Below are 21210 nucleotides of genomic sequence, written 5' to 3' on the forward strand. Positions count from 1 at the left end.
GGCTCCGCCCTCCACCTCCGCCCCCGTTTACGAGATCGAGTTTCTACTGCCGAAAGGAAGGAGGGAGGGGGTCAGGTCTCTTCACAAGACTAGCCGCCCCATTGTAGGCTATTTATTAATATTCCTTGCGTATCATAAATTGATATAAACGGATGCCCGCCAGCAACAAACAGCTAGATAGTGGTCAACAAGAATGCACAATTTAGGACGCATGTCCTGAAACCATCCCCAACCCCACCCCCCACATTCATCCAAGCAAGGGTTAAGGAATGTTTATGCATTATCTCATTATATGTCACTACAGCCCAAGGAGGCAGACTACAGAAACTGCGGCTTGACTGGGGCCACACTGCTGTGAAACCCACGTCTGGCTTTGGAAAGCCCACCCACCCTTCATCACTATGCCACACCTTGCCCAAGTTACACCATTACTTTCAAAAAGAATTGGTGGTTAAACTATATCTAATTTCCTGTCAGTGGGTCCACTTTTCTAGAGGTAACAAAACAAAACAATTTCATGATCAGGCTTATATGTAATTGCTCTATTTTGTTCAAGATATCTTTTTTGGGAAAGATTTTATAAATCAATTCCAGGCTCAACGGAAGTCCTCTCTGTCATCTGTGGTAAATTTCTTTTCCTGTGTCTAACTTAGGCTTTTAAAACCTCAGTTTTATCCCACTGCTTATGAGATTTACAAGGCAGTCACTTCACAGCATCATCTCCAGCTGAAGCCTTCTCTCTACTGCCCTCTCATTCCACCCACCTTAAATGTTAGTCACTCCAGATTTCGGATTTCTTGTATAGGCTGTGGACTCTTTCTCCCTCTGTGCCTTTGCATAGTCTTTTCCTCGGCATAGAATGCACTTATTCCTCCACGGCTTCTGGTGAACTCCTAATTCATTCTTCAAGACCCACTTTACCGGGAAGTGGATTTGGCTCTATGGATAGAGCGTCCGCCTACCACATGGGAGGTCCAGGGTTCAAACCCAGAGCCTCCTGACCCGTGTGATGAGCTGGCCCACATGCAGAGCTGATGTGCACCAGGAGTGCTGTGCCACACAGGGGCGCCCCTCACGTAGGGGAGCCTCATGTGCAAGGAGTGCGCCCCATAAGGAGACCCGCCCAGCACGAAAAAAGTGCAGCGTTCCCAGGAATGGCGCCACACGCACTGAGGGATGACACAGCAAGATGATGCAACAAAAAGAGACACGCATTCCTGGTGCCACTGACAAGAATATAAGCGGACACAGAACACTCAGCGAATGGACACAGAAAGCAGACTACTTGGGGGGAGGGGGAAGGAGGGGGTGAGGAAGGGGAGAGAAATAAAATAAAAATAAATAAATCTTTAAGAAAACAACAACACAAAAACCCACTACCTCCTTGAGAGGCCTTCCTTCACTCCAGTGGGGGTGGGGCACAAGGAAGCAGGTGCAATTAGTGGTTCCTTATTTTGTGCTTCTCCCTTACTCAGCACTTAGCCCTACTAGAGCACCCACACATTACATGACTGGAACAATTATGCCTCTTTCAATCATTCAGCAACACTTTCCTAAGCACCTAATAGGTGCCAGACACCATTTTAAGCACTGAGGATGTGACAGGAATAAGAGGTCTGCCCTTCAGCTCCACAGCCAGTCTGGTGGGGAAGACAGATGTCTCAACAGTCATCACAATATTAGGTAATACTTGTTTCCTGTTTTTTTCAGCTGCAAAGTCTTCTCTTCGAGGACAGGGAACACAATTTATACTTTTTTTTTTAAGATTTATTTATTTCTCTCCCCTCCCACCCCCACCCCAGTTGTCTGTTCTGTGTCTATCTGCTGCATCTTCTTTGTCCTCTTCTATTGTCAGTGGCATGGGAATCTTTGTTTCTTTTTGTTGCATCATCTTGTTGTGTCAGTTCTCCCTGTGGGCGGCACCATTCCTGGGCGGGCTGCACTTTCTTTCACGCTGGGCGGCTCTCCTTACGGGGCGCACTCCTTGTGCGTGGGGCTCCCCTACGTCCCCTGCGTGGCAGGGCACTCCTTGCGCACATCAGCACTGCGCATGGGCCAGCTGCACACAGGTCAAGGAGGCTGGGGTTTGAACCGCGGACCTTCCATGTGGTAGACAGACACCCTAATCACTGGACCAAGTCCGCTGCCAATTTATACATCTTCATATCCCTCTGCCTAGTGACCTTCAGGGGGCTGGTTAGCTGAATGAATAACAGATGGCACAGTAGGAAAAAAAAATGGGCAAAATAGCTGAAAAGGAACTTCACAAGGAGGAAATAAAAAATATCAATTAACACATGAAAAGGCCTTCCGCCTCATCAGCTGAAGGAAACGCACATTAAAGCCACAGTGAGTTGTACCACTGCACACCCACCAGACTGGCAACATAACCATCTGACCAGACCAGGTGGGAGCAAGTGTGTGGGGCAGCTACTAGTCACCAGTGGTGGGATGTTAACTGGTACTGAGACCACCTCGGAAACCAGTTTGCCATTATCCAGAAAGGTGTGAATATACACACCCCACCATTCGGGAGTTCCACTCCTAGATATATATGCTGCAGAAAAGTGCTTAGTACATCAGGATATGTGTACAAGAAGTCCACAGTTGCACTGTTTGTAATAGCCCCAAACTAAAAACAACCCAACGTCCAACAAATGGATAAATGGTAACAAATGCCTATGAAATAGAATATTATACAGAAATAAAATGGAAAGAACTACAACCACATACAAGGCCAGTAATTATATAAACATGATATTAAGTGAAAGAAACCAGACATATTCATAATTGTATACATAAATGCATATAACATATGTGCATGGTTCCATTTACATAAAGTTCCAAACCAAGATCAAACTATATTATGCACAGTATGAAAGACAGGATGGTGGTTACACCTAGGGAGAGAGGAAGAGGTTCTGACTGCGGGTGCCGGCACTGTTCAGCTCCTGACCTGGGTGGTGGCGATGTGCATGCTTGCTTTCCAGTAATTCTTTAAGTTCCGTAGCAAGTCTAGCCCTGTTCTATCCTCCATTTGAACAAAATGAGTTATGTCTTACCTTTTGACATTTTGCCTTCAGGCTAAACAATCCCAAAACCTTTCCTCAGAAATATCCCAAAAAGGTTTTAATCACGACTACTGCGCGCAGGGCAAGCTACAATGCAGCCTATCCTACTCCCTCCCCCATCCTTTTTAATCTAATAATCTAATTAAGCTAATGTGGTGGTGAAGAAGAAAGGGATAATTTCTTTCCTAAACAGAGGGTCAGTTTATGCCTTGAAACAAGAACAACTGCTATTGTCATTGAATCTTAGCAGCTCGTGTAACTGCAGACGATTTTATTCATAAACATTTCACCTCCTCCCTCTCAGTAATTGTTTTAACTCCCACGGGTGTGAGGTGGTGACGTCAATCTTTTCACTGTTCTATTGTAAGGATTTGATAAATGGATGAAGCCCTTTAAAAATTAGACAAAAGCAATAGGCTTATTGCCGAAAAAAATCAGAAAATACAAACAAGCAAAACCAAGAAAATAAAAACTACCCTTACTCCTCCACTGTCAATTCATCAGTGTGGGCCCTTCCTTCGTACAAAAGCACTGGTGATGGGACGGGTGGCCCCCTCCTAGCGGGAGGGCTCTTGTCCTGGTCTGTGTCTTCTAATAGGTTATGAAGTAATCCAAATGCAAACCCCAAATGCAGTTCCTCATTTGTATCTACAACCAAGGGCTACTGACACGTAACTTTCTCAATTACTAAAAATTACCATCTAAAATAAGACATTCATAAACTAGAGTTTACTGATGCCTCTGTGACTCAGTATTCTCAGAAGTCTGGCTTCCACACAGCTCCGCCAAGCTCTAGACCTCCCACTTACAGGGAAGGACAGGACACGTATCATTAGGGTTAATGAGTTGGTTTTAGTTTCCAATTCCTACAATTCCTGTTTTTTAACTATAAATAACTGCTAGACTGGCTTCATAATTACTGTTTTGTGGTGGATCTTCTGTTAAAACTTACTGGTTGCAGCAATGCATATTTACAAGCCTTTTTAGTCTAAAATTTCTATAACCAGATCTTGCTACACATATGGGCTGCATCCATTTGAAGCATCTGTCTACTGTAAAGCAGATGTCTGCAAACTCCTTCAATGTTTGCTCATACGGTGGATGATACAGCAACAGAAATGTACTGTCTGCAAATAAATGCTACTTAAACTACTTGTAACATTATCAAAGAAAGTAATAAACTACTGAATTATTTTTAAGTTCTAGACTACAATATACATAAAAAATCATGTTCTTTTTCTAACTCCTAGAAAATGCATGAACAGCAATTCATAAAAGTTGCTAGGCACAAATTTATTAACCTTTTTTGGTTGCTGTTTCCTTCAATTCTTTAACAATGAGTTTTTTTATTCCACCAAAAAAGCTGCTGCCATGTCAACAAACATTTTAAAAATTCTCAGCGTCTTCCCTATAATTCCACATGCTTTGATAACCTGTAGGCTTTCTGTAGATAGGGGAGGGAAGTGAGATGCCCGACCAGCTGAGGAGTGCTCTGTTGATGTGTATTTTATTAACGTTAATGCCTAAAAGTGGTTTTTGAAATTGCAAGAAATCAAGAGCTGCATCACATACCTCCAGAAGAAACAGAGATCTCCAAAAGTGATTAAGCACTTCAACCCAACAATAGTTGTCCAGTAAATTAAAGAAGAAATGTGGTATTTGCCAAGTATCTATAGGTGCCAAGCACTGTGTTAGTAGGCACTGTCATATAATAAAGATAAAATATTAGTAATAATGTCAAAAACTACTAATAATAGTGGCTAACAGGCGTGTGTGAAATATTTTGCATGCATGTTTAACCAATTAATGTAAACTTAATCTCATAGCAACCCCACAAGGTAATCTGTACAACCTGTGGTTTTACACATTAAATCCTGACATCCTTATGTTGTCTTCTATGCTAGACTGGTCTTGCACAGAGCAGCTGACCAAATTCCTGTTTGGTGCTAGCCAGCACAGGGAGGCTCAGCTAACTGGCCAGTATTTGGGTTTGGCTGAGTCAGAATACAAAGGGATCTTCCCAGCCACTCTTGCCTCCTCTTCCCCACTTCTCTGGGACCCAGCCTATGAGGGCTGGGGTGGGTGCCAGCTTCCTGCAGGAACAATGTTCCTATCTCCGTGGCTCCTAGGAGGCAGAGGGCACAAGTACAGATTTGTCCTAGGCAGGCTTCAAAGGCAGCCTCTGCCCCCAAGTTCTGCAGCGTTTCTATGGGAAGCAAGACGATTTCACCAGCCAATGTGCAGAAAATCAACCTGCCAAGTAGCCAATTCCTTGAATTTGCTAAAAAAAAGAATACGCTGAACTCACTATTTTAAATTTCCTTGTCTTAACGAAGTATTATTCTGTTATCATAATGGTATTTAAAGAAAATGTCTGCCTGTCTTCCTGCTGCTGAAGATTGAGGTAGAGACTTGAGGGGCAGCAGATGGGGGCGAGACAGAGGGCTTTTGGTGAAAATTGGCTTTCCAAGAAATGATTTTCTGGGAACTGAGCTAGAGCCGTTTCCAGGTGTCTACCAGCTTCTTTCCGTAGACAATTAATATGGCTTTGACATTCCTAACACTTGTCTTTTAAAGCATTCCTTCAGCATGAAAAAGTTCACAAGAATTTCCCTTTCTTCCTATAGCTTGAAAATACACCTTACACTTTTTCAACAACATCCATAAAAGATGACTACAGGGCTTTGAATCAAAGACCTCCACAACCACAGAGTAAAAAATACTTCCAAGTTGTACATAAACTTCTCCATGGCAAATAGGTATAAAGATGGGCTTCTGTTTCTCCAACAAAAAGTATAACCAAACGCTCTGTAGGACCATCCTCTAGGCTGCCCCTGGAGTCTCTGAACAACTCTTGTCAAAAACCTCTCAAGCCAATAAACATGGTGTAGATGTTGCCAGAGATAACCTCACTAAATCGAGGAGCAAGGAAAACAGTGCAACACAAATTTCTCTCCAGGAACCCAGCACTCCTCGATACAGTCGCCTCCGTGACCGCAAGCGCAAACTGGGGAGCTCTGTGCTCAGGACATCCCAGACTGCGCTCTGTGAGCCAGGGACTTCTCCCTGTGCAGCAACCAGCTGTGAGAGACGTGTGGGCAGAGCCACAACCTCCACTTCTTAGGTAAACCAAACAGGAGAGCCTTTTCATTACTGTGGAGCAGAATCAGAGCTATTTGTTTTATTTGACTTGGTTTTTTTTTTTTCCAGGCAGGTGCCACTAATTTATGTTTTTAAAATGATGAAAATGCATCCTATGTGAAGGAAATAGATCTCCAAGGCAATACAACAAATGCAGGCAGCCACTTGGTGTGACTGTTTCTGTGTGATTACACTAGTCTCCTAACTGGTTTCCCCGCACGCATCCTGGCCTCCTTGCCACCCAGTCTGCTCAGCACAGCCTCAGTGATCTTTGGAAACCAAAATCTGATGTGTCATGGTATGCAAGAAAATTACAAACTAGCAACTGGGGGAGGGAAGGGAGACAGGGAGATGGGATCCAGGAGGGGACAAAGGAGGCTTCAGCTACACAGATAAGGTTCTGGTTTGGGCAGGGTGTTAGGTTCATTGTATTTGTTTCACTGTTGTGTTTCAATGACTTGAATGTTTGCTGTAAGAATTCTTTTAAGAACATGAAGTATTTACATTATAAACAATTATTTCCAGAAGGCTTCACAATGCTCTTCAGATAAAGGCAAAAATCTGGAACCTGGTGGCTCAGAGGTATTCCTGTCTCCCACCCCACCCCACCTCTAGGCACTGTGGGAGCCTCCCCCGCCTTCTTTTCCTCCTCCAGACCTTCAGGCTCTCTTCAGCCTCAAGCGGTTTCCCTCCCTGGGTGGGCTCTCTCCCTTTTCACCTAGATCATTCATTATTCATGCTTCAGATTTCAGGTCAGTTAATACTTTCTCAGGGAGCACCCCCCAACCATTGTCGCCCCCACCCCTACTCCAAGTCGTAGGCTTTCAAGCACCCTCTACCTGTCCTTTGGAACATTTTCACACTTGTGATTTTTTATTTACTTGTGCTTTGGTTTATCTGGTCCCCTTACCACAAGTTCCACGAGGCAGGGGCTACACTCCTGCTTTGCTCTTGGTGTATGCTGGCACAGACCCCACACAGATAATAGCCGGTGCTCAAAAATATTTATCGAAAAAGATGAACACCTGCATTTCCCCTGAGCTCACAGTCCCTGGCCTTCACAGTCCCAGATAGATATGTGCACCCCAAACAAAAGTCAAGGGCCACTGCTCTGCAGTCTTCTTTCCAGTGGTGTACCTCAACCCAGGCACATGGCTTTCTGACCTGGCCCCCTGCCCTCATCACCCCTTCTCTCTAGAGTTCTAGTGGACAACAGGAGTCCTAGGAAAGGGCTGGACACACTAAAAAATCAAGCTACAAAGTGATGAATCCCACCACAGCTGCCAAATCCGTGGACTTCCCTAAAACAACTTCTGGAACCTCTACAATCCTGACTCACATTCATAGCAAGAGGCCACTTATTATAGGACAAACCCACAAATGTTCTGGTTGGTGCTTACACAAGGTCTAACCCAGATAACACCTGCCCATCAGTGGCACCAAAGACTTCAATTCTCTCCTATGGGGCAGAACTGTGCAGGCTTTAAAAATGCACTTCATTTCCCTCTCGTGAGACTCAGCTCCCAGAGGCCAACGCTGGTGCTGGACTGGTTCTCTGCTGGGCACTAACACTTTCCCTCAGTGCTCCTCTCTGGTGCCAGAGTCTATATTTTCTCTTTAACAAAGGAAATCCAAGGAAGGCTGGAAGTGTGGGCAGAGGTGGGTTTGCATATGGAATGGGAGAATGGCCCCTCTAGTTGCCCTTCACCTCCAACCTGATTAAACCAACAGGATGCCTTTTCTAAACAGGTGGTGTTCACCTGAGAGAGTCTCCTTGTTTAGAAAATTTGGGGAAAAAGTACTTATTTAATATAACAAAGACTGCAGCCAATATTATATTTAACAATGTAAGTTAGGCATTTCTGTTTAAGTGAGAAATAGAAATAAAAGGAGGGCCACCATGACCACTATTATCTTATTTCCTTAATTCTGATATGCATAGTTTTTCACATCCTAACATGTCTCATATTGAAATATGAATTATAATATAAGTGTATATTTAATATAGCACATCCCCAAAAGCTATTATTAAATCAAGAGCATGTTCTTATGCTCAATGGCCTTAGAATCAAAGAAATATAGTATTCAACATTGTTTTGGAAATTCTAGCATATGCTAGAGTACAAAACAGACATGAGATAAAACTGTTAAAAGGAAAGAAAAACAGATTAAGTGCAGACGACAAAATCATAACTCTAGGTGACCCAAGAGCAACTGAAAAATTCTCAGAACCAATACCAGTCAAGGGATATGGCTGGATATAAGAAAAACATATGAAACACACTAGCTTCCTTACACAACGGGAGGGAGGGGATATTATGTTCTTAATCGCAAAAAAAAAAAAACAAACCTTTTTTTTTTTTTAAAAAGAGAGACATATAAGTATAATCTTAAAAAATGTGAAGAGTTTACATGAAGGAAATTACAAAACTTTCCTGAGGCAGGTATGTCTTAAATAAAAGGACAAAGCAGGATCCAAATATGATGGCTGAAGTTTATGAATGACAATTAATGCCAAATTAAATAATGGCTTACCGCAAATTCTAATGAGGTTGGGGGCAGTAAGGAGTGGGTCTCTGACAAAATGATTAATCTAAATTTCAAGTGCAAGAACAAACAGGCATGGGAAGCAGACTTGGTCCAATGGATAGGGCGTCCGCCTACCACGTGGGAGGTCCGTGGTTCAAATCCTGGGCCTCCTTGATCCGCGTGGAGCTGGCCCATGCGCAGTGCTGATTCGCGCAAGGAGTGTTGTGCCACGTAGGGGTATCCCCCGCGTAGGGGAGCCCCACGCGCAATGAGTGCGCCCCGTGAGGAGAGCCGCCCAGCGTGAAAGAAAGTGCAGCCTGACCAAGAATGGCACCGCCCACAAGGAGAGCTGACACAACAAGGTGATGCATCAGAAAGAAACACAGATTCCTGGTGCCGCTGATAAGGATAGAAGCGGTCACAGAAGAACACAGCGAATAGACACAGAGAGCAGACAACTAGGGGTGGGAGGAGAGGGGAGAGAAAGAAATAAATAATAAATCTTGGGGGGGGGGGGAAAGAGCAAACAGGCAAGAATGACCCGAAAATATACTTAAAAGACAGCTATAGTAATTAAATCAGGGCAGTATTGGTACAAGAACTGATCTACAGATTAAAAGAACAGAATTACATTTCTCCCAAACAACTCTAGTATGTGCAAGAATCTAGTGCATGATAAGGAGCCAAAAACAGCAGTGAGTGGAAGAAGTGTTACTCAACAGATGGAACTGGGCCAACTGGCTCTTTGAAAAAAAAATTTTATAGCTTGCATTATATTAATAAATCTAAATAAATTTCAAATGGACTAATGGATAAATGTAAAAATGTATAAACACTAAAAACAAAAAAGTCAGTATGTATGACCTGATGATCTGATTCACAGAAATGGAAGCTATCACAAAGGAAAAGACTGAGACAAGTTTACTGCAGAAAAAGTTTTGTACTTCAAAAAATAGTGACATAATATTTGAAAAATTTCATGTTAAAAAGTTTTAAAACTCCATAAATAAAAAAAAAAGTGAACAACAAATGAGGACTCATAGTTGCAAGGCATACATGGGACAAAGTTAAAATACATGTGTGTATCTGTTTAAAGCTCACACATCTTGGGAAGCGGACTTGGCCCAATGGATAGGGCATCCGCCTACCACATGGGAGGTCAGTGGTTCAAACCCCGGGCCTCCTTGACCCGTGTGGAGCTGGCCCATGCGCAGTGCTGATGCGCGCAAAGAGTGCCCTGCCACGCAGGGGTGTCCCCCGCGTAGGGGAGCCCCACACGCAAGGAGTGCGCCCCGTAAGGAGAGCCGCCCAGCGCGAAAGAAAGTGCAGCCTGCCCAGGAATGGTGCCGCACACACAGAGAGCTGGCACAACAAGGTGACACAACAAAAAGAAACACAGATTCTTGCTGCTGACAAGAATAAAAGCAGACACAGAAGAACACACAGAGAGCAGACAACTGGGGGTGGGGGGGAAGAGAAATAAATAAAAAATAAACAAATCTTTGAAAACAAAAAACAAAAAAACAATCATGCACATGTGTAGAATTCCCATACAACAACCTTTCACCAACACACCTCACAGTTGTGGAACATTTATTATAGATTATAAAATATTATCACCAGATATTACCACTAACTATGGTCCATAGCATACATTTGGCATATTTTTTCCATACCCCCTTACTATTAACAGTGTATATCTTTGGCACTGATACAAGAATGTTACAGTATTGCTGTTAACTACAGTCCATAGGTTACATTAATTGTTATTTTTTTCATGCTTCTCCACATTCCCACCACCCTGCAAAAGTGACGTACATCCGTTCTAGTTCACAGAAGGACATTCTTGCCTCTGTACTATTAACCACAATTCTCACCCACCTCTGGGCTCACTAAGTTATTCAGTCCCTAGGTTATTCTCTAGCTTTCTTTCAATTGACATTACATCCCTAGACTACTCTTTTCAGCCACAATCCCACTCCCAAACCAGCTCCCACTCACTGTAATGTGTTATCATCAACTCTATCCATTTCCACACATTTAAAACCAGGTTAATTAAAACTACATACATTAAACATCAGTATTCCTTCACAGCCCTCCTCTTATCTCCTAATAACCTATACTCTAGCTTTTAACTCCATGTGTTTATTCTTCATATTTAGTTCATATTAGTGAGACCATACAATATTTGTCCTTTTGTGTCTGGCTTTACTTCACTTAGCATAACGTCTTCAAGATTCATCCACGTTACCATGTGTCCTCTTTTCATTTCTTCTTACTGTAGCATAGTAGGCCATCATATGTATATACCACATTTTATTTATCCATTCACTGGTTTTTGGAAGCTTGGGTTGTTTCCATCTTTTGGCAATTGTGAACAAAGACTACAGCCTTTTTAAGCCTCACGACCACCCTATGAGAGAGGTACAACTATTACAGTACCCGCGTTACAGAAAAGGAAACTGAGGCAGACTGAAGTCATATAAGTTGCCCAAAGTCATATGGACAGTAACTGGCAGAACCAGGATTCAGACCCAGTTACAAATCAGCTCCAGAGCGGGTACTCTTAACTATTATACTATGCTGCCTCACTACAACCACAGTTAATAAACCGGCAATTCACAGAAAAGGAAGTGAATATGCCCATCTGATATTCAATCACACTACTAATAATACAATTTACGTATTCATTCATAATACTAGCAATTAGAAAAATGCTAATGCTGGTTGAAAGCTTCATGGTTACCTTCAAAAACTAATCATCCTAGCCCCCTCCAAACTGTTCTCACATCAGACTGGATCACGACCACTCCCCTTTTAAACCCTTAAGTCACTACTCATTGCTCTATGGATAAAGGTCCATATTAAGGTCCGCAAGTACATTCCCAACTCCTGGCCTCGCCTCCCTTTCCCAGACTCTTCACAAAAGGCACCCTCCATCGCAGCTGCCCAATGGCCACACAGCAAGCACTCTTGCAGCCTTGAAAGAGCCAAGTCACACACTGTCTTCCCTATGCCCAAGGGCACAGGACATGTAAAATTCAATACACAAACCCATAACCCTAAGAGGCTTTCTCTATAATCCTTATCACTATTTGCAGTCACACATTTATTTGTGTGACCACTTGATTAATTATACTCTCTGCCTCTCTAGAGCAGTACCAGTCTTGTACCTCCATGAGCAGTTCAGTGCCTTAGATACAGAAGGGGCTCAAAAACAATTGTCAAATGAATATACATTAATGTTTGGATTTTAAAAAAAGAGGAAGGAAAAGAAGAAGAATGAAGAAAGGAGGAAAAGGAGGAAAAATAGATACTCTCCTATCCTGGTGGCAACATTAAACTGATGGATACAACATTTTTACAAAGCAGCTAGGCAGATGTGTGTCGAAAGCTTTAAATGTCCATAACCTCAATTAATAATCAACAGCCATTATTATTTATAACATAATCCTATTATTATATAATAATAAATGTAATTAACCATGTAGATCTAAAAATCTACCTCGAGGAAAATAATTTGAAATCTACTACAAAAATGTGTGTCCACTATGGCATTGTTTATAATAGCAAAAACTTGAAAACTGCTTTAATGTCCCAAAGTGGGGACATGGTCAAACAAATTCTGGTACGGTCGTAAGTTATACAGCTCATAAAAGTGATATTTTTAAAAAGTTAATGCCATGGGAGATGTTTATTTTATAGTAAGTGAAAGAACATAAAATTTTAAGTACTGATTTTACTTACAATATTATTTGCACGTGCAGATCAATAGAGCTGAGTGGCAGCTAGTCCTGGCCACTTAGACCCGCTTCTATGCCCTCCTTTCTGAGAGATCCCTGATTCTACCTACTTTCCTCTGAGAATGCCGGGCTCCCTTCCCCAGACTCAAAGGCAGGATGGTGATCAGCGGTCTAACTTAACTCAGTCTTGATAACTCTATTCCTCTTGCCAGGGATACAGGTGATGCAGCTCTAGCCATCAAAACACAAAAAGTAGTCAGTCAGGGGCTTTCTGTGAAAAGGGTTCCTTGCTGTGAAAAAGTGATGCAAAGGGAAAATCCCGAAACAAACAATTTCCCTTTTTTCTGCCTCCAGACAGTGCCATCTACATGCGATGCCCAGAACTGCAGCAGCCACCTGGAGACCGCGAGGGGGCCAGGATGCAAGGAGACGTCAACGTCCTGAGAATGGCCAAGTGGAGAGCTGGGGCCGTGCAGACAGCCTGAGCTGCTGAGTCAACGAGCCTGGAACTGCTCCACCTGGGGCCTAAGCAGCACAGCACTGGCAAGACACCAAAATGTCTCCTATGGTTTCTGAAAGGTGGGGTCATGAGTGATTTTATTCGCTTTTTAATAGTTTTCTACAGTTTTCTATAATAAAAGTATACCTCACCCTGAAATTAAGGGGAAAAATGTTAACAACAAAAAACAACTACGTAGTGCATAACCCTTGCCTTTAGGATGCTTACAGTTCAGTAACAGAAAGTCATGTAAATAAAGGATTGAAATACGATGTGATATAACCACAAAAGATACCACTTCACAGTATCAAATGGTTAAAATAAAAAGACTCACAATACCCAATGTTGGTGAAGAGGTGGAGCAACTAGAACGCTCGTACTCTGTTGGTAGAAATGTAAAATGGTACAACCACTTTGGAAAACTGGTAGTTTCTTCTAAGGTGAAATATACAACTAACTACCCTATAAACTCAGCAATTACCTTCCTGGGTACTTACCCAAGAAAAAGAAAAACAAAGGGCCACAAAAAGCCTTGTACAACAATGTCCACAGCAGCTTTATTCTTAATAGCCAAAAACTGAAACACAAATGTCCGTCAACCGATGGATGAACAACTTGATGAATATTCACATAATGGAATACTAATACATGGAACACAGTTGAACCTCACTGAAAGAAGCCACACACAAAAGTACACAGTATATAATTCAATTTATATGAAATTCTACAACAGACAAAACTAATGTATGGTGATCAAAACCAGAACAGCAGTGCGTTTGGGGAGGGTGGTAACTAGAAAGGGGCAGATATGGGTATAAACGTCTGTCAAACCCACTGACTGGTACACTTAAAATCTGTGTTTATTGTATATAATTACACTCCAATAAAGAGTCTTATGGAAAAAGTGGGGCAGCATGCTGGGAAAGGCTGAATTCATCTTCTTGGATATATACCGAGAAGCTGCTTACAGAACAGAGCACTTCCTTAAACCAGACGACAGCCACAGATAAATATGATTTCACGCAGTAATTTATGGAAATGCTAGGAACATTACAATTATGAGAATTATATATCTATCTGAATCTCAGTTGTGTGGAGCAAGCTTTGCTATTTTGATAAGTTATTTTTAAAAAGGAAAAATATATAAGTACAGTAATAAAAACAACTTTTAAAGAAAATATAGACTTCAATTAAAACTGATTTTACTTAAAATATTATGTAATACTTTCACCAAATATCTTGTTAAAATCTGAAATAAAAGACTAGAAAATGAGCTTTTAAAAGACATAAAAAGGCAAATCATAAAGAACTAGAACATAGAATGAGGAAAAAACATTTTTAAACTACAAGCAGCAGAAGAAATAAAAAAGGACAAAATCTGTCTACAGAAGAATGAAAATTAGATTTTGTATGTTTAAAGATAAAGCCAAAATTAGATGGCAAACAACAAACTGGAAAAATATACACTGCAAGTAGTTTTTTTTGTGTTTTTTAACAATGAGCACATACTCATGCGTTTCAGAGCATCTATATAACTCCTATATTAAAAAACCTTACATAAAATCTATGAATAGGCAAAGCATTAACTGAAAAAATTTTAAGTGGAAATAAAAATGGTTAGCAAGCATATGAAAAAAGGGTTCAAGTTAAATTGTAACAAAAAATGTAAATTAAACATTTTTCATTTTGCTAAGAGGTCTCCTTCTTTCTGTACCCGGTTCTGGAGAGGGTAGGGTGAGAAGGACTCACAATGAGCACTCAGGCATTGCTGCCAGCAGGATAAACTGGGATTCGCTTTTTAGAAAGTGAATTTCTAAAGCACTCCAGGGACTTAGGCCTTCTACAGGGTAGAGCACCTAGGCTGGAAAGAGGCTAGGAAATGTTTCCAGGTTAAGTGTGGGGTTAAACAAGAATCCTGTCACCTCAAGCTCTATTGTTAAAAGAAGAAAGATAAGGGTCTCCCTCTTTTGAAAATGGGAGTGCTATGGCAAGGGTAAGGTTTCCTGAAGATAAGGCACAACAAGAAACTGCTGCAAGACAGATGAGCTTTGCTGGATGCGTGCTCCGCAGGCCCAAGGATGAGGGTGTGGCCCTGCCTGGCAGAGGGCTGAAGGCAGACCTGAGCAGCCGGATTCCTGAGCACAAAGGCGGTGCTCCTAGCTGCTGGCCCCAGTGCGGCTGTGCCACACGTGCTGAGGCAGGGCGGCTTTCCCTGGGAAGGTCGCCTTCGCCCCAGTCTTCTGCTGTAGGAACAGCAAAGGCGCCCTGAAGACAGCTGTGGAAAAGGCGGGGTACAGACACGTGGCTGCATTTGGGAGAACACCAAGCAACAGCAACAAAACAAGATGTAGTGTATCTATATAGCGAAGGCTGTGAAAACCCAAGGAGAGGTCGGGAAGGAGACCCGCTGATAGGACCAGCTAAAGGGTGATCTCATTTCCTAGCTTTATACTTTTTAAAAGGCTCCCTCCCCCCTTTTTTAAGGCTTTCTTGAGGTTTTTTGAATCTAAAAAGAAAAAGCATTCTTAAGATCACAATCCTGGATCCCAAAACTCCAGACGAAGAATGAGTTGTTATTTATAAAGTGCTTAGAATAGTGCCTGGCATGTTTTAAGTGTTCATGTAAATGTTTTAAAAATAAATACCCTACAGAAAAAGACTCCCATTACAGAGGGATAGCCTTTATATGCAACTATCATAATTCAGAAAAGACTGGAGGGAGTGACACATCTCACAGGGTGGCATTTTCCAGGTCGCTACTCCCTGGGGCCGAATTACCCTGGACTCTACAGGCAATTCCAGTGAGACCTGTACTCATCAGCAAATTGGAAGTCTCATCCACTTGATGCCAGCATTTTTTCCCTGTGGGCAGATTTTCATTCATAAAGTTAATAAACATTTCTTGAGCACCTACTATGTGCCAGGCACTGTTCTAGGCTCTAGAGATACAGCAGTAAGCAAATCAAAAACCCTTGTTCTCATTCTAGGGAAGTGGACATTCTAGTGAAGAGAAAAAGGAAATAAAATAAATATACACTGTATATTGGCTGTAAGTGCTATAAAGAAAAATAAAGCCAGCTAAGAGCGGAAGGTGGGGAATAAAAGAAAAGAGAACTCATCTCTGTCCTCAAGGGCTCTCAGTCTAAAGGAGAACTAACCAGGAAACAGTCAGTTATTGAAGAGAAATATAATCTACTTTAGAGTGGGGCTCGGGGGTTTGTGAGAACAGAGAGAAGGGTTGCCCGACCCATTAGGGGAGGTCAAGGAAGGCTTCGAGGACAAGCATGAACTGAATCCAAAAAGATATACAGAAGCCAGCCAGATGAAGCAGTGTGGAAGAGCACCCCAGGAAGCAGATGCAAAGGCTTGGGAGGGGCAGAGAGCACAGGATGGACGCTATAACAGAAAAATAATGTGTGATGGGAACACAAACCAGGCGAATTGATTCCACTTAGAAGGCTCTGGAAGGGTCTCACGAGAGCGGGAGATGAGCAGTCATGTGCCAAGTACATGCACATGTATGCGCACACACACCTGTAACAGCCCTCTGCTGTTTTTGCCTGCCTAGTGCCTCTGCGTTTCCCCATCCCATGTGATTCTGGAGGGGCAGTTGACTCCTTCACCCAGGAGTTGGCCTGTGACCCAAGCCTGTCCCCAGGGATTCATTCACAATGCTAGAAGAGAGCTGTAAAGTCACAGGCTTGGGGTTGCCAGTAGTCAGTTTTTTCACCAGGTATAAAGAAAGCAGCAGGAGAGAATGAGGCCAATAAACAAGAAAGCAGCAGAAAAAGGCGGAGCCATGACACCATTTAAGTCCTGGGTCCAGCCATACCTGAAGCTCATCTTTGGATTTCTTAGTTAAATGAGCAAAGGTAAAAAAAACAAAACAAAACAAAAAAACAACCTTTTATTGCTTAAGTTAGTTTACATTGGTTTATTGGTTTTCCGTCACTTACAATAGATTAATATACTTTTGTTTTGGAAAGAGCTTCACTATGTGTTGGAGAGGGTGCAGGAAAGGGGTAGTATAAAGGGAAAAGGAGAATGGATGTCAGAGTGACTCTCCCTTTAAGCCTGATAAAGATGGTAAAAGAGGTGGCTTCAAAGCGGCTGGGAGTGTATGAAAGCAGCAGCTAAAGTTTCTTGGGTGGAGGAACTGAGTGGGCACGTAAGTCACAGTCTATATTGTAGGGTTATATAAACAGTGCAGGTCCCTCACAGATCACTACACAGCCCTAAGTCATCTCCAGAGAATCCAAGAATATCACTTGTTTAAAACCAGTTTACTATTCCCACATTAATGCACATCAGTCACATACCTTTCCCAAATATTAAATTTTGATAGAAAGTTAATATTTTGAACTCTTTTATCCTTGATGCCAAACTTATCTGGTGCTCTCAAGAAAACATAATTCAAGCAGCTTTACCCATCATGGTCCAAGTCTAACATTACAGCAAAACAAATTGCTCTAAGAGATTACTACAGAAGCCCCGAAACTCCGATTCTGTTGTACACACATATGAAAACTCTAATCAGTTAGTCACAGATAATGATACCCAATTGGTCTGAAACACAGCTCAAATCTTTAAATCCATAAAACAGAACGATGTTCATATTGTACTGTTACATTATAAAAATAGCTAACTTCAGGAAGGCTTTCTGTAGGCCTCCTTCTGGCAGAAATAATAATGCCTCAAGACTGTTCCCTTCTTTCCACAAATATTTACCAAATACCTACTGTGTGCCCACGATCCCAGCACTGTGTGCCCATGAGCCTTTCCTTTTTCTCTGGGTGAAAAGACCAGACGTCGGTTCACATCTGGACAATGCTGGGTAAAATGTAAAATAAAAGATACTGTATCACTGGACAATTTGAGATGTTATTCTTGCACCACATGCTGGTGCTCGAAACTCTGCACATACCCCCTGCCCCCCCCAATCGGGTTCACATTGCTAGGACACAAGTGGCTAAAAAAGAACAAAACCTAAACTACACAGTCTAGTCTGAAGGCCTGGGTTCAAGTTCCAGCCGTGCCATTAACTAGAGTCAAGACCTTGGCCAAGCCTCACCTTCCGGACCTTAAAAATGGGGATGATACCCACTCATTGCACTGGATTGCAGGACTTAGTGTACGTAAAGTGCTTAGCACAATATCAGGCATACAGCAAGTGCTTAATAAAGAGAAATATAATTCGTTGAATAAAGTGAGGCCTTAACCTCTTTCCAGTTCTAAAATTTGAGGAAGTCTATTGTGATTATGGGTTTTGAGAGTTCCCCACCCCCAGTCTGATTTATCATATCTGGTAGAATGGCAAACATCCAAAATAGCAAAAAGTTCCCCTGCTTCTCAGGCAGCTGTATCAGTGGGAAACCTTTAGCAAGCCTGCAAGTTCAAGTGCCTGGGTGCTAGGGCCTAATAATAACTAGACACTTCAAATTCTGAGAACAACCCTGCAAGGTAGATATAGTTATCCTCGTTTTGTAGATAAGACCAAGTAGAAGCAGAGAGGTTAAATAACTCCTTCAACAATCACACAGCTGGTAAGTGGCGGCAGGCTTGACTCTAAAGTTCATGCCCCCCCTTTCACTCTATTTCCCTGCTTCCCATTACTGTTAAATAAATGAAAATAATGAAAAAGGTATGTCAGAACCTAAAACAACAACAGTAACAACAACAACAACAAACCCGAAACAAGCCCTCTTGGGAGAGAAAGACGTTGGCATCATCACTCCCGCTTTCCCAGCAATCTGATGCTCCTGCGTTCTCCACTTCAGAGGCCCTGCTCTAGCAATCCTGCCTCCCACTCCAGTTAACTGTGAAGGCCTCGGTGTGCAAGTCTCCCTCCTTCTATACTGCTTCCTTAGCTAAACATGCCTGGACTCTCCCCAAAAAGCATTGGATTTACAATGACAGGTATCCCTTTTTTGCAAGTTTCCCATACTCTAACACCAACACGTGGAGCAGGCTTACCCCCCGGGGGGGGGGGGGTGGGGGCAAGAATTAGCCAGACATTCAGAGGAAGGAGAGGTGACGCAACTAGGCCTCGGGCACTAGGGCCGGTCTGAGGCTGAGCGCGGCGGCCGCGAGCCGGTCCCCGGTGGACGCCTGTACTTTCCCGGTGGGTAAGGCGAGGCAAGGGCGGCGGATATTATTTCGGAGATGAAGAGCCGGCCCGGCCTCCAAGCTTTAGGGGAGAAGGCGCAGGAAGAAGGCCTCCAGGACGAGTCCCAGGCGCCACGCTCCCCAGTCCCCCTCCGAGGCGGGGGAGCTGCAGAGAGGGAAACGAGGGCCTCTGGTACCCAGCTGCTGGGCTCCGGCCGGCGCCAGCGCCCGAGCATCCGTGCGCAGCCTCTGCCGCCTCCTCCCGCGCACACGCAGGCGGACACACGCAGCACACGGCCCCGGGCGCCCGCTCCTCCCGCGGCGGCCGGCCCAGCCCCTGTCCTCCTCGGGCCGCATCCCTGCCCGGGCCGGCCGCCCCCTTCACCCGCCGCGGCGCCCCCGCGCTTTCCCTTCCTCTAGAGCCGGGGTCAGGAGAGGCGGCGTTCCGGCCGAGGAAGGTGATGGCGGAGAAGCCGAAAGCGTCTTACCGGGCCTCGCGAATCCTCGGGACACGAGCAGATGCCAGAACCCTCCCCCGCCCTCCCCCACCACGTAGCCCTCTCTATCTTCAGTCCGGAATCAATGGCCGGGTCGCGGGCTGGTGACATCATCGGCGCGCCGGGCGTGGGAGGGCGTGCCACGTGATCCTTCCCTCTTTTGTTAGCGTCTTAGGAGAGTGGCTTGTTTGATAACTGTTTTCCATCGGTTTTTACAGATTTGCGGGCAGCGTTGTTGTGGGCACGGTGGGGAGTAGGTACTTGGATTTCGGATGCTGAGTTTTTGCTGATGGCTTTAATTATTCCTCTTCAGTTATTAACATGTTTGGGCAGGCAGGCCTGAGAGGATATGTAGGTACAATCCTTAAAAAAAAAAAAAGACATCAAGTACACAGGATTAAATAATACACTATGATCTGTGGTCTTTGAATGGCACATTTAAATAAATTTATTTTTAATAATCGAATGAACAGATCCTTTAACTCTCCACCCCACTCAAGCACTAAAGTGCTACCAATAACATTGTTCCGCTTATAAATCTTCTCATCCTTTCCCTCTGGGTGCCCCTCAGAAGTAACAGCCATCCTGAATTTGTGTTTATCATTACCTTGCTTTAATTTTTTCACACTAACATTTAATAAGTGTTTTTTCTATTTTGGATTTTTGCTTGTGTTTGAACTTTCACCTAGTGTTTTGAGACTTTTATTTTCACGAACATGTTACTAAGTGTGGCAGTTTGAGATTATTTATGAACCCCCCAAAAAGATAAGGATTATAGTCTGTTCCTCTGGGCTTGATATGAGGGCTTTGATTTGACCACATCAGTAGGGTGTAACTCAGGTTAAGAATCCTGCCCCCTTGGTGGGCTGATAAAAACCCGCACTCCTTTTGTTGTAGAATTTGAGAGAAGTTCAATTATTTGAGTATAGAGAGGCCAGGACTCAGGAATGATTTTGAGAAGGAAAAATGGTTTATTGACGGCTGGCCGGACTCGGGAACTTCTGTTTGAATCCCGAGCCCCGAACAAGATTTTCAAACGTCTTTTATACAGAGAGGAAAGGCTAAATGGTCCCTTTGTTTCAGTTTTCAATAGGCTTAATTAGCATATATATCTTCCACATCTTAGGTAAGCTTTTAGCATGGACTCCAGATATTCTAGATAAGCTTTTAGCATATTTACTTTTTGCATTTCCCCTAAATACTTAAAGTTTATAGCCCTTGCATTGTTAAACTGTTTCCTGGGACTGGAGCCGCTGCCACTGTCCCTAAGGGCAGGACTGCAGCCTCTTACCGTTCCACACCCACAAGTCAAACAACTTAGTTATCTCTGAAGAGACAAAGAGCCTTCCACCCATAGCCCACATCACTTTAAGAAGACACAGAAGAAGATACAGGAAGAAAGAGAGCTCCACAGACACAGCAGAGGAGAGAACTTTGATCCTGCAGCACTGGGAAGAGATGAGCCATTTGCCTGATAGTTTGCAGCTGAAGAGAACAGAGCAGCTGAGCTGAGGAAGCAGGGAAAGAAATAAACTCTATGCCAGCCTACAGCTGAGATCAGAAGAAGCTGAGCCCATGGAGTTTTCAGAGGAAAAAGAAAAGAGAGACCACTCCCATCATCTTAT

The 21210-nt window shown here is 43.3% G+C and overlaps 1 protein-coding gene across 5 annotated transcripts in view; it reads right to left on the reverse strand.

The window, feature by feature from the left end:
• Window positions 1–19676, reverse strand: part of ADAR (adenosine deaminase RNA specific) — a 45908-nt gene extending 26232 nt beyond the window's left edge. For 3 of the 5 annotated variants that reach the window (XM_071207461.1, XM_058309761.1, XM_058309758.2), the window contains exons 1-2: window positions 19577–19647; window positions 17723–17813 (exon numbers count right to left, since the gene is read on the reverse strand). In XM_071207461.1, the coding sequence (XP_071063562.1) occupies window positions 17723–17755 (33 nt within the window). In that variant the 5' untranslated portion in view covers window positions 17756–17813; window positions 19577–19647. Of the gene's footprint in view, window positions 1–17722; window positions 17814–19576 lie in introns of all 5 variants that reach the window. The other 2 variants (XM_058309762.2, XM_058309760.2) reach the window with 1 other exon arrangement.
• Between the last annotated feature and the right edge of the window lie 1534 nt (window positions 19677–21210).

This window comes from Dasypus novemcinctus, chromosome 13, assembly GCF_030445035.2.
Source record: "Dasypus novemcinctus isolate mDasNov1 chromosome 13, mDasNov1.1.hap2, whole genome shotgun sequence".
Classification (NCBI taxonomy): Eukaryota; Metazoa; Chordata; class Mammalia; order Cingulata; family Dasypodidae; genus Dasypus; species Dasypus novemcinctus.